This window comes from Neovison vison, chromosome 6 (assembly GCF_020171115.1).
Source record: "Neovison vison isolate M4711 chromosome 6, ASM_NN_V1, whole genome shotgun sequence".
Classification (NCBI taxonomy): Eukaryota; Metazoa; Chordata; class Mammalia; order Carnivora; family Mustelidae; genus Neogale; species Neogale vison.
Genome location: NC_058096.1, coordinates 17,213,358 through 17,225,764, shown reverse-complemented (window position 1 = coordinate 17,225,764; position 12,407 = coordinate 17,213,358). Strand labels below are relative to the sequence as shown.

The 12,407-nt window shown below is 45.9% G+C and overlaps 1 protein-coding gene across 2 annotated transcripts in view; it reads right to left on the bottom strand.

Moving 5' to 3' along the window:
* ADAMTS5 (ADAM metallopeptidase with thrombospondin type 1 motif 5) overlaps positions 1-6,418 on the bottom strand; it is a 49,269-nt gene extending 42,851 nt beyond the window's left edge. The window contains exons 1-2 of one of the 2 annotated variants that reach the window (XM_044251065.1): positions 6,083-6,418; positions 3,920-5,772 (exon numbers count right to left, since the gene is read on the bottom strand). In XM_044251065.1, the coding sequence (XP_044107000.1) occupies positions 3,920-5,026 (1,107 nt within the window). In that variant the 5' untranslated portion in view covers positions 5,027-5,772; positions 6,083-6,418. Of the gene's footprint in view, positions 1-3,919; positions 5,926-6,082 lie in introns of those variants that run through there. The other variant, XM_044251066.1, reaches the window with a different exon arrangement.
* Between the last annotated feature and the right edge of the window lie 5,989 nt (positions 6,419-12,407).

Sequence of the window (12,407 nt, the reverse complement as noted above, 5' to 3'; positions counted from 1 at the left end):
ATATTTTCCTTCCTTCCTTCCTTTCTTTCTTTCTTTCTTTCTTTCTTTCTTTCTTTCTTTCTCCATTGAGATATAATTGACTTCTTATATTAGTTTTAGGTACAACGTGATGATTTGGTACATGTGATCTATGTTGTGAAACGATTGCCACAATAGGTCTATTTAAAATCCATCGCTATGCATAGTTACATTTTGTATTTTTCTCATGATGACAGCCTTTATGATCTATTCTCTTAGGAACTTGCAATTCACATGTGTTTTTAAAATGTCAGCTGGAGCTGTTTAATTTGCTCCCAATCTTCCCATTTCTGAGTTATTTGGATTTTTGTTGATTGGAATTGATCTATAGGCTGGGAACCCTGGACTGGAGTTCACTTCAGACTTCAAATGGGATTTGAACTCATATATGCAACTGAATTAGTCAACCCCATCAGCAAGGAAATAAGAAAACGTACATCCATCTTCTTCTTCCTAGCTTCTGGTCTCCCCCTTCAGGGCTCCCTATTGTCACAACCTAACAAGGGGCTGGCTGGTAGAGGACAGCACTGCAGGGCAGAACAACATAAAGAGAGGTGTAGCTGAGAGACAATTGCCTATTAATCGGCACACTCATAGTTAAGGAAAGTAAATGGACCTTGTATATTGCAAAGTCTGTAGCTGGTTCATTTTCAGTCCAATGCTTTTGATCCATGTGAGGTTTGGGATGGGGGGAACTTAAACAATCTCTGATTTTGTCATTCACCAGATAGGGTTTTTGTTTCTAGAGAAGAATATGTGATCTCCCAAGTGGGTTTTAAAGAACCTATTTAAACATAAAAGAGGAAGCCAGGGACAAGGAAAGGATTCTGGAAAGCAAAATTAAATCCTGGGGAGATCAGATTTCTACTGTTTGATGGCAGAAGTGGTATGAATTCCAGCATGAGTGCTATTCCAGAATGAAAACGGCTTCTATGCCAGAGAATTGCCTGGTGCAAAGTTTCTCGAATTAGAGTTCCGGGGTTCAGTGAAGTGTGCTAGTTTGATAAAAGAATTACTAGCACTATTCTGCTGACTCCTGGACACAACATTCAAGGTGGCCTGGGCTAGTAAACAGGAGTGGAAAACATATCCTCACACATTTGCTTCAAGCCCGAAAAACAAGCAATTTAAGAGAAGACATCTGGACACAAAATTTGAACAGTGCTCAGAGCCCATCAAAACATGGATTTGATGGCTTGGCGTCTGGCTGCTAAGCAACGCACTTCTTACATTCAAAACAGAGTTGTAAAAGTTGGATCCCGGTGCCAACTGAGGGCATTTCTCATTGAAAAAAAAATAGTCACGGACATTTTTTTTTAGGTCGTAAGATATCTGATTTCTATGGTAGAAGAGCTCAGATTATTTCTGCTCTAGTCCTCTCATTTTCCATATTCTGAAGTATTAGATGGAGCTTAATTTTACATTTTGAAGTACTCTTAATGAATGCCGCAAAAGGGTTTTGTAATATTTTTCTCAGTCCCCGAATTAACAGCATTCTTTCAAATTGAAGTATGTATATTCACTATACACATGCTTTTTCAAATATTTGGTTCCCCTCAAGTTAGATGTATATACCAGAGGGCCAACCGCAAGCTAAATGAGATTTGCTTCACCAAAAGTATGCTTCTGCTTGGCAGGGAGGCCAGGGAGGGCCCATGTATAATATTTTCCATGTGCAGACTAGTTTGGAAAATGTATGTTATTATAATACTTATTAACATTAAGATAGACCGCTAATTTCTCTCTCCCTTGCTTCTATCTACTTAAAATGTTTCTGATATGCTTCAGAGCTTGGAACATAGGAATTGCTAACTTCCCAAATAAAACACAAATCCAGAAAAAGCAACAGACAGATCATTCAGAACCATGGACTAGTTTTCTTTCTTTCTTTCTTTCTTTCTTTCTTTCTTTCTTTCTTTTTTTCTGGGAAGCAGTTAGGAAAATGATGGGGCAGGAGGTAGAGAGGAATAGGGTTTTCTATTAATTTTTATTTGTCTTAAAAGTTGTGGAATGTGCATTTGTATTAAAAAATCAAACTGAACTATTAAAATGACCTAGTCTTTGGAGTAGTGTGCCTACAAAAGTATTTTTTTCCTGTCTTTAGAGAACTTCCTTCCACAAACTCTCTGAAGCCTTCTTCTTGGCAGCTTCTTGTGATGCAGCAAAGCAAGAAATCCAGACGTGGAAAATTGCTTACAAAAAAAAAAAAAAAAAGGCTTAGAAACCAAATAGGAAAGGGCTAGTTTTTACAGGAGAACTCCACTTCATATGGAAGGCTACAAAACAAATGTTCTTCCATGTCAAAGATTTATGTAGCGCAGAGAAATTAAAGGATGGTTTTACATCACTTAATGAGAAGGCAGATTTTCCGTCGTGCATAGCATTGTGGCTGCCAGGTTCTTCCTAAGCTAATGCCCTCTGGCACCCTTGTTTACACGTGGTTTACATTTGTGTCCACCCCATGGACCACAAGTGTTTCTCCATTCCAAATTTATCAACACTTTTCCTTCATACCAGCGGTGCCTCAGCAAAAACAGAGAATTAGGTAGTGGAGCTGTGTGATTCCAAAACTTCCTGCAAGCCATCATCAGTGCATTTCCTATCCTAGCTGGGATGCCCCAATTCATACCAAGATTTTGCATGATATTTCAAAATTTTGCATCCTTCAGCTACCCTGGGTGGATCCCAAACACTTAAAGAATGAGCTTTAAAAGGCAGTTTCTATCAGGCATCCGAGAGGCATGACTTAAAGCTGCCAATCAGAGGAGAGTCATGAAGTAGACTCAGAGCCCTGAGCAAGCCAGGCTCCAAAACAGCCCAGACTCTGTGTCTGAAAGTGACACTTAACATGGTGATGGAATGATTGAGCAAATAGATACTGTGTGCGCCCCAGAACTTTGGACCTATAAAGATCACTTTCTTTCCCTTTCTGTAACCATCTTCCTTAAAAGAGGGAAATCCTGGGCAAACATTCCTTCCTCATGTCTTGACTCTTTGCCCAGATCTTTCCACACTGGGCCTTCAGAAACATATTCATCCAAATCCCAAACATGCAAGTTGGATGCGACCCTTCCCTGGAAGCTCTGGAGGGACAGGCGGTGCTTGTGGGGCATTGGAGGACTCGGGAGAGGAGTTGCTAAGGAACCTGACAGCATTAGGTTTCTGTATTTTCCCTGCCTCCCTGCCATCCTGAGTTCCTTCCTTCCTGGAAACTGAAATTCCACCAGGTGGACATGTAAGAACTCCATTAAACAGCCAGATTGGGAGGGAGGGAAGAGTCTTTCCTCTGGAGAGTCTTTTCAACTTATGTCACAGAAGTGGTTCAATGAAGAAGGTATGGACCTTTACAAAGAAAAGGTGTGGATAAAAGTGACTACAATGGATGAACCAATAAAACCCTTCCCATTAAGTTGGACAAAGTTTATACTGAGGTTCACTGGGAAGGAGAGGCTCTCCCCCACCAAAACAAGAAAGAAGGGAAGGTGGAGAGAGAGAGAGAGAGAGAGAGAGAGAAATATCTTGCATTCCAAAGACAAACTTGCTTTCTGCCCCTTTCCATTTAGCTATGCACATTTTCCCATGCATTCCAGTCCCTTCTTATCCTACTTACGCATCTAGGACACCATGTCTCCGACTAGACACATTCTGCCCGACTAGACACATTCTGCCCGACTGATGGATGGCGGATGCACGTTTACTCATTTAAGGCAGGGACTGCTGCTGGCGAGCCCCTGAATGCAGGAGCAAAGCTGAAGGCTGACTGGGTTTCCTGCGAGGAGGAGCCGTTAAGCACATCTTCAGTGGCAGGAGGTTTGTGGGAGAAATGAGGCCCTTGGCAAGGCTGAACCTCCACCTACCTCTTTCCACCAGCGCTTGGACCACCCGCACAGGGTGAACTTACCTCTCGCGTAAATAGGATGGCCGCGTCGTAGTGCTCCTCGTGGTCATCCCCCAGCTGGTTGTGCTGGTGCTGCCACTTGCAAAAGTTCTTGAGCGTGGTGGCCGCGTTCTTGCTCACCTCCAGGCTCTTGTCCTTGTCACCCAGCACTACGACCTTCACCACGGCCAGGCGGATGTGGTTCTCGATGCTGGCATGGCTGTACAGCCTGTTGGCGATGGAGGCCAGGGTCAGCAGGTAATGCTGCAGGCCCCGGCCATACATGCGCGCCATGGACGCGTCAGCCACCAGGAGAAGCTCCACCTGGCGCGCCCGGGAGATGGAGCGGCGCCGCCGCCGCCACCACGTTTGGGGTTCCTGGGCCCCATCGGAAGAGGGAGCCGACTGGTCCAGGAACGGCGGGGCCAGCGCCCAGCGTCGGTCTGGGCTGCTGTGCGCCGGGGGGCGCTCGCGAGGCCCTGGCGGGGACCCGGGAGTCTCGCAGCTGGTGCGCGGCGGCAAGGCCTCAAAGCTGAAGCCCTCGCGGGTATAGACGTGCAGGATCCGCGAGGACCCAACCCCGTACACTCGCCCGGCCTCGGCCTCGGCCCAGGGCCCGCGCAACAGCGGCTTCAGGGTGTAGCGCGCGTGCTTAACTGCGAAGAAGCCGTCGAGACCGCCACAGAGGTCAAAGACAGCCAGGGAGCGGGGGCTGCCGTCCACCGTACCGCGGTAGAAGCAGTGGTCCCGGTGGTGCCGGGTCGCACTCAGCCCGCTTCCTGCAGGCACAAAGCCAGCGGCGCCCACGGAACCATCCCGCTCCAGGTCCAGGAGGAACCTCCGGCCGCCCGCGTAGACGAGGTAGCCCACCTTGCCGCCGCCGGAGTAGATCTGGTCGATGTTCTGCACCAGCCCGCTGCTCCTGCGCTGCGGCGGCGCCAGGGGGTGCGGGTGGCCCGGAGGCTCGGCCCGCTCCTGCGCCTCCTCCCCCTGCCGCCGGCGGGGCTGGGCGGCCTCTGCAGCAGCCCAAGGCTGCCCGGCTTTATCCTGGGCAGGTGCCGCGGCGGGGCCGACCGCGACCAGGGGCAGGCGGAGCGCGCACAGCAGCAGGGACGCCCACCCGAGCAGCATAGTGCGCTGCCCGCAGGGAGGGGCTGCGCGACGGGCACTTTATGGGTATTTGTTATTCGCTATGGAAGTTACCGGGGCGGGAGATGGGGACACACACACACTTGCTTGCAAGGTTGAGTCAAGTGTCGGAAGGAGGGGGACCGGCGTCAGCGCCAGCCTGTCCCGGCTTCAGTGCCAGCGTGCGAACTTTTCTTTGTTGGTTTGGAAAATGTTTGGATTCGTGCTCCGGAAAAAAAGGGGGGGAAAAATTAAGAAGAGAAAAGCCGGGTTGTGGAGGTCCCGCAAATACGAGGACAGGGGGGAAAAAACAAACAACCCCCCCCCAAACTAACCCAAATTCAACCCCCAAGTGCAGCCACTATCGCCGCACGAAGAAAAGTAAGGATGGTGCCGCGCACCAGGCGGGCAACTGGTGCGCGCTGCCTCCCGCCCCCTTGCTGCTCGGTACCCGCCGGCGGCGGCGGTTGCAAGCTCCGGAGCCCACTTCCTTTATTTGGTGGGTTTCCTTGACTCTACTAGAACCAGGAGGAAAGGAAAAAAGAGAGAGAAAAAGCCATAAAAGTTAAAACAAAAAATGCAAGGGGCGGCCTGCGGGGAGCCCGTGAAGCGGCGCGTCCGTGTCCCTTCGGATGCAGTGTCTTCCCGCCGGCCGTCATCCCCAGTCGGCCGCTGCGAGCGCGGAGAGCAGCGCGAGCGCTGTGAAGATGCGAGGAGGTGGAACAATGAATTTATAGCGGCATGCCATCCTGCAATGGCAATTTCAACAATTCGTCACTGCAAGCTGCCTCTTAAAGGGAGAGCTTCCCCCCACCCCTCCCACCCTTCCCGGTCCGCGCCTAATCAGATGGGGGAGGGCCGGAGGGGGGGGTGATCAAGGAAAAGGAGACCGAGAAGGACCCAGCGAGGTGGAAGAAGGGACGAGGGAGGGAGCAAGGGCGAGGGGGAAAAAGTATTGGGGTAAGAAAAACAGATTTCCTTGGCCTCATTTAAAGCCACAGTGGCTCCGGGTTTGTCTGATATTTCACAACCAATCGGGGTTGGCTAACCCCGGCTTACCTCATCTCCTGAAAGGGGTGTTTTGCTGTGTTTTTAAAGTTACTGAGACATTTCAAGTCTCTCCCTGCCTCCCTCTCTCCTGCTTCTTTTTTATTTTTTCCCCCCTCGGTAGGAAGTTCCTGCCGCAAGTTTTTCCTCTTCGCACGCCCGTGCGCTCCGGTTTCGAAGACCTTGCAAGTCCGTCCAGCAGCCTAGGGCTTCGGTCTTCCCGTGCGCCCCTCGCCCCGCGCTCCTCTCGCCTCCTCCCAGCCGCCCCGGGTACTGGGTTTCCTCCCTCCTCATTCCCCGGCCGCTCCGCGCTGGGACGCTGGTCGGGTTCGGGCTCCGGGTGACTAACTTCTCCCAGCCACCAGCAGAGGGGCCGGGCAGCCGGGGAGCCTCAGGCGGTTCCTGGCGCGTCGCTGCGCCCTGAGTGCTGCTGTGCCCCGGGCAGGGCCGCCCGCCGCTTGGGAACTCTTGCTCCTTTGTGTGCGAGTCCAGGGCTCTCCCTAGCTCCGCGCGCCTTTCATCGATGCCCGCAATCTGATTCCTTAATTCCGGGTGATTGGAACTTCCTCCGCTTTGCTTTAAGAAGGCAGGGCGAGAAAGTGTTAACCGTGGCATAAAATTGGGCTTTTTTTTTTCTTTTCTTCCTAAGATTTAAAAAAAAAAAAATTGTGCCCACATTTCCTCTTCTTTCTCCTGCTTAAATAAAAATTAGATACCCTGATTTGTATTTATCTGCCCGAAAACAAGCACTCATCACTCCAGGGCTTGACTTACTGTCATTCTCAGAAATTCCTGTTGGGGGGGCGGGGGGAGTGGGACACAAGGGAGTGCAGGTAGGTGAGTGGCATTTTCACAGGAACTAGGTTTCCCCTTCCTTCCCTCTAATTACTAACTCTAACCAGGAATTTCTAGCCCCTTATCTGGTAGTGGTTAGAAGATCTACTGAAAAGACAGGAGCCCCTCCCACCCCCCTTCATTCTTCAGGGCTCATTAGTGAATACATCAGTGAAATTGAATCTGTAAGGATTAGCGCAGTTCTTTCCTACCTTTAATTTACAGAGAAGGAAGAGAGCAAGGATGCTTCTGTAGACCCCAAGCTGCAGGTGGTCTCCCCAGATCCTTGCTAAGACACCTGGTCACTTTTTCAGGGAGTGCATCAGAGGATCCTGGGGTGATTTGAGGTTCTAAGAGTAGCAGTGAGCTCCAGGTGGGAATCTCGGAATTGCCCAGCAATCAAGCCCTTTGGCCAGTGCCTAGAGAACGCTCTGGAGTCAGTCACCCGGGGGGCAGAGAGAAGCATATCCTGAGAATTAGTTCACTTGAATAAATGAAATGATTGTTGAGACCTGGGACCACCCAACAACCCCTAGTATTCTGAACTACCTCCAGACTTGGCAGGGAATTGCTGTTGCTTAAGGCCATCATCCCCTTCTCATTCCACAATTCCTCAGTCTCCAAGTGGTCCATTGCCCAAAGCCAGTTCTACTAGTTGAATGTTGTGAGGAGCCAGAGATGTTCAGGATCAGGATTTAAAGAAAGAGAACCTGGATTCCAGTAGTCTTCTCTGTCCTTCCAGTAACCTTAAAGGCATGTGTTCCTTATGTCTATGGAGAGCAAACTTCATCATTATTATTATTAGTTCTACCAAGTTCACTGAAAAGTAGTTCAATATTTGGCACTAAACACCTTTTCTAAAGCAACTGTGATTTAATAATTTTAACCACATTGTTAAGTCATTATTGTTAATCTCAAAAGATCATTCTGAGGGGTAAGCATTTTGGATGACAGTGGTTTAAACTTATTAATTATGATTATTTGTATTCATAGACAGGAGGTGTCTTCTTTAGCACTTATGGGAATTCCACGTGAATTTTCTTCTAAGTGAAAGTTTTTCTCCTTTTTCAAAAACACTCTATTTCTCAGTGAATCATGCCTCTGAATTTTATGCTTATAAATTTAATTACATAATGTCATTTGTACTCAGATTATTTGAATATTTAGAAATATGTTGGAGAACAAGGCAGAAGCAGATAAAGCTCCAAACTTGAGTATCAGGTACTAAGTATTAGAATCACATACTCACAAAGAATGGCACTCATACAGCATATAAGTATAATGAGTAAATTCTTACATATCCAGAAAATTTCTAGTTGGGTATAAATTTTATTTTTCTGTGAAAGTAACTTGGATACTTTAGGAAGTTCATTTGGTAATACTTTTCAAATATTACCCTAGTGGATTAGGATGAAGTGCTATGTTCCAGAACAATGAATGTCTTGTCAGTCCAAGGAAGTAATTTGCACTGGACGAGAGTCGTCCAAGTTTTTTTTTTCTTTTTACAGTAGAAAGCTAAAATACATTAGCAATCATGTTTAGGTGATTGCCACTTCAGTCTTTCATTATTCCAAAAAGCAGTTTTATTTGAGCATTTTTCCTGAGAACTTTCTCCTGCATTTATGGAATATGTGATCACACCTGATATATAATCTCACATTTCCCAAAAGGAAGTGAGACTTTCTACGCCAGACGGTTACAGTTGGAAGTTATCTCGGAGATCATGTAAGGCAACTTCCTCCATCTACCAACGCGAAACTGAGAATAGAGACCAAAGTGACTGCCTGTGGATAAAAAGTCCACTAGTGGTCAGCTCCCCTGAATCCTAAAGTCTTTACTCCCTTCATTGGTGTTCATATGACCACACCTCTTAAAATCTATCCAGTCTAACAAATATTTGTTGAGGGCTGGCTGCCAACTGCTGTGTCAAATTCTCTGGAGGCACATAGACATGAATAAGCTGTGATAACATTGAGAGCAGATCACAGGTCAGAGATGGAACCAATCATACCAGAAGATACTCCGGAGTAAAAGCTGGAAAATGCAGGTGGGGAGGGAAGAGAGGGAGAGAAGACCTCCTCCTGGTGCTGCCAGCGATGTATTTCCAGGACAACTTTAGTCCACAGGATTTGTGTCTCTTCCTAAGCAGTATTTTCTCAAATTTCCATTTGCTAAAGTGTCATTTCCTCCCCCTCCCCATCTATGATTTTACTGGGAAGGGTGAGGAAGTAAGACAATAAAATAGTCCCCTCTAGCCAAGCACCTGCTCCTTACCTCCCATGGAGGAGAATCACAGCCTCTCAATTCGGTGCAGTAATTTTCCTTTCCTGCTTCAAGATCCCTACCCCAGGCCTTGCTGAATTCTGAGCTTCCTTAGTATCCTCTCTTTTTGTGGCCTGATGGTGGGTGCAGGGAGCGCCTCTCCCTGGCCCTTCCGGAGTGCCTTACAGACTCTGGGCCAGCCCTTTCCTCAGGCACCATCTGCTTTGCCAGTTCTAGTTCTCAGCAGACTTGCTTCAAAACTAGAGGTTATTTCAGTCACCTTGTGCAGTGCAGTTACGCAGGGCTGGTCCTTTTGTGACGGGCTTATTTCTCTTAGCAGAATGTTCTCCACGTTCAGCCATGTTAATCGCTTATAAAATAGTCAAACTCACAGAAGTCTAGAGGAGAGGGGTGGCTGTTACTATTCAAAGGGCACAGAGTTTCAGTTCTGCCACGTGGATAAGTTCCAGAGATCTGCTCTACACCCCCATACTGTATCGTATACTTAAAAATGTATTGAGGGTACGTTTTGTGTTAAATGTTCTTACCACGAAGCAAAACAAAACCAAAGAGTACACTTTGGGAGTATGGAAAGGAGTGTATTTACTCTGCTAGCTTCAATATGAATCCTAAATTTAGAGGATGAAACTTTACCTGATCAGTCCTTCTCTCTTTTCCCCATCCTTTACCCCCTTCTCCAAATCCCCTTGTATTTCGCAATGGTCTTACATGCATCTGGACACGCCAATCCACACGCACAATCTGGCACACATTGGACACACAACACAGATCAGCATATGCATGCACGTACACACCATCACCCCTAACTCAGTTTCCCCTCTAGGCTGCACTGACCCATGCACAGAAAGTCCTGAGAATAGAGTTGCAATAATAAGAGGGTTTCACACCAATTTCTCTTCACCCTTTGCAAAGAAAACTTTCTTGAGACAGACATAGTAAAAAAAAATTTTTTTTTTTTTAGCGAAACTTACTGGAATTCCTGATAAAACATAAAACTATTGCCTCTGCTATCTGCCTAAGATGTATTACACAACATTCTATCTGTTGTGATGGATACCATATACTTCAGAGTTAATTTTACTTAATATTATGGAAACTAAATTTTTGAAAAGATAGATTTTTATTTCTCTTATACACAGAAATTTTATACTGTATAAAAGTCTTCAAGTGAATAATGTACATGTGTATTATTTAAGACATACAGGTGCTATCTGTAAAGTAAAACCGACAAGTCAGTTTTTATGCTGACCAGCTGTGAAATGTTGTTTTAGCTTTTCTCACACAATTATGCGCATATTACTTGCTTTTATGAGTTACCCAGTTTCTTTTTTTTTTTTTTTTCTCCTTTATTTTCCGGAAATCATCTCAAAATCAAACCTTACTGGAAACACATGGAAAATCAGGAATTTCCAGCCTAAAGTAATTTGAAACACTTGAGGTTTTTATTTTTTCCTTCATGATGGCAAATTTAAGCAAAGGTTTCAAATTCTGTAATGAGTAGTAATTGCAATAGGTAGAAGTTGTTTCATAACAACAATTAATTTTTTTTTTTTTTAAGTTAAAGTTTCATGGAAACAATACCTTATGCAAGCTCCTGAGTATCACAGTCTTTGTTGACACACTTCAATCTCTCTGTTAAATGTTTTTGTCTTACTCTGGTCAGTGAAATAAGATGCTGACCTGTTAATTTAAACAAAATTGATAAACACCAATCAGTTACTGCCTCCCTCCCCACTGGGCAGGCAGGAAATAGGAACAGGAACCATGTAGTCAATTGGCCTACCTCCCATCCACAATGCTGGAGTCACTGCAAGTCCCTTGATGGTTTAAGAAAGATACCCGGAATCATTTTTTTATGACTGTCCATGGATTAATACGTATCTCTCTAACACACATCTTTCCCAGTTAGGCACTAACAGATGGAAGAACAGATGATTCTCCATGAAGACAGCGGTTCAGGTAAAGGCTTTGACTCAGGTAAAGGCCTTTTACTCAGGAGGTGTCCTTCTTCCTACACCCCTCTTCCCGTCCCCAGGATCATTTTGGAAACGCCAAGGGAGAATGCCACCATTACTATTGCCTGAACGAAGATGGGATTCTGTGTCTCAGGGAGGACCCTTCTTCCATGTCAATCACCATCAACTCTCTCCCTTTTCTCTCCCCAGCCAATCAGACTTGAGTCTGTTGGAAACTTCCTTTCCCCAGTAGCTGGAACACTCCAGAGTCCCAACATGATTGCTGTCTCTGATCTTTGAAAATAGGAGTAGATGAGCTTGAGGCAGCAGGAAGAGACAGAGAAGTAAAGTTTGATTGATTTCTAGTTCAGGGAACTTATCTTTGATGGCATTTTCCTGCATTCTTCCCCAAAGCCAGACTCTTGCTTTGTTTCTCTCTTTTCCTCATTTTGGGATCTTCTTCCAATCTATCCACACCCTTTCCAGTCCGGGTACATGATAAAACCAAGATTCCCCTTGACCCTCACACATGCAAGACATCAAATTTTTCAAGAACATATCTGGGTAAGAAGGGATGGACTTGTCACTCATAAGACTGAAATCTGTGTTCAGAATCATCCATAGGGAGTCTTCCCTGATGTAAGAAAGATGTTAAGGTTTGAAGCCAACAGCCAAGAAAGAATTCTTGAGACATCTTTGACAAAGGTGATTTTATTAAAAGGGACAGGACACATGGGTAGAAAGAGCTGTACTGGGATCACAAGGAGTGGCCCATTATATACTTCCAAATTGGGAGGGAGTTAGAGACAGCTTAAGTCTCTAAGGAGTTTTGGAAGCAATTTTCCAGGACCTTGATGGGTCTAGCTATTGTTGGGAAAATGTCACTTATTACTGTCTAATAAGACCTTAGTCTTGAGACACATCTGATGTATATTGGTAAGTCACATGCTTGGGGGATGATTGCCAACATGTATCTTGGGGATGGGGAGTAGAGAAAAAGGAAGTTTCCAAAAGAATTTTTATATGTTAAAGTAGATTTACAGGATCCTGGGGGTTGGGCTAAGGACTGCCTTTGCCCTTAGCAAAGTATTAATATCGAGGCAACTGAGTTTCTAGAGGAAGATCACTCTGCTTGTTTCAGGGACTTGTCAATGGGCTAGCCATAAGTGGTAAGGAAATTTAATTTTTCTTTTGCCTCTGTTTCCCACATCACTCACCAGATCTTCCCAGAAAGGTTATCAGGTCTTTGATGGCCCATGTCAGTT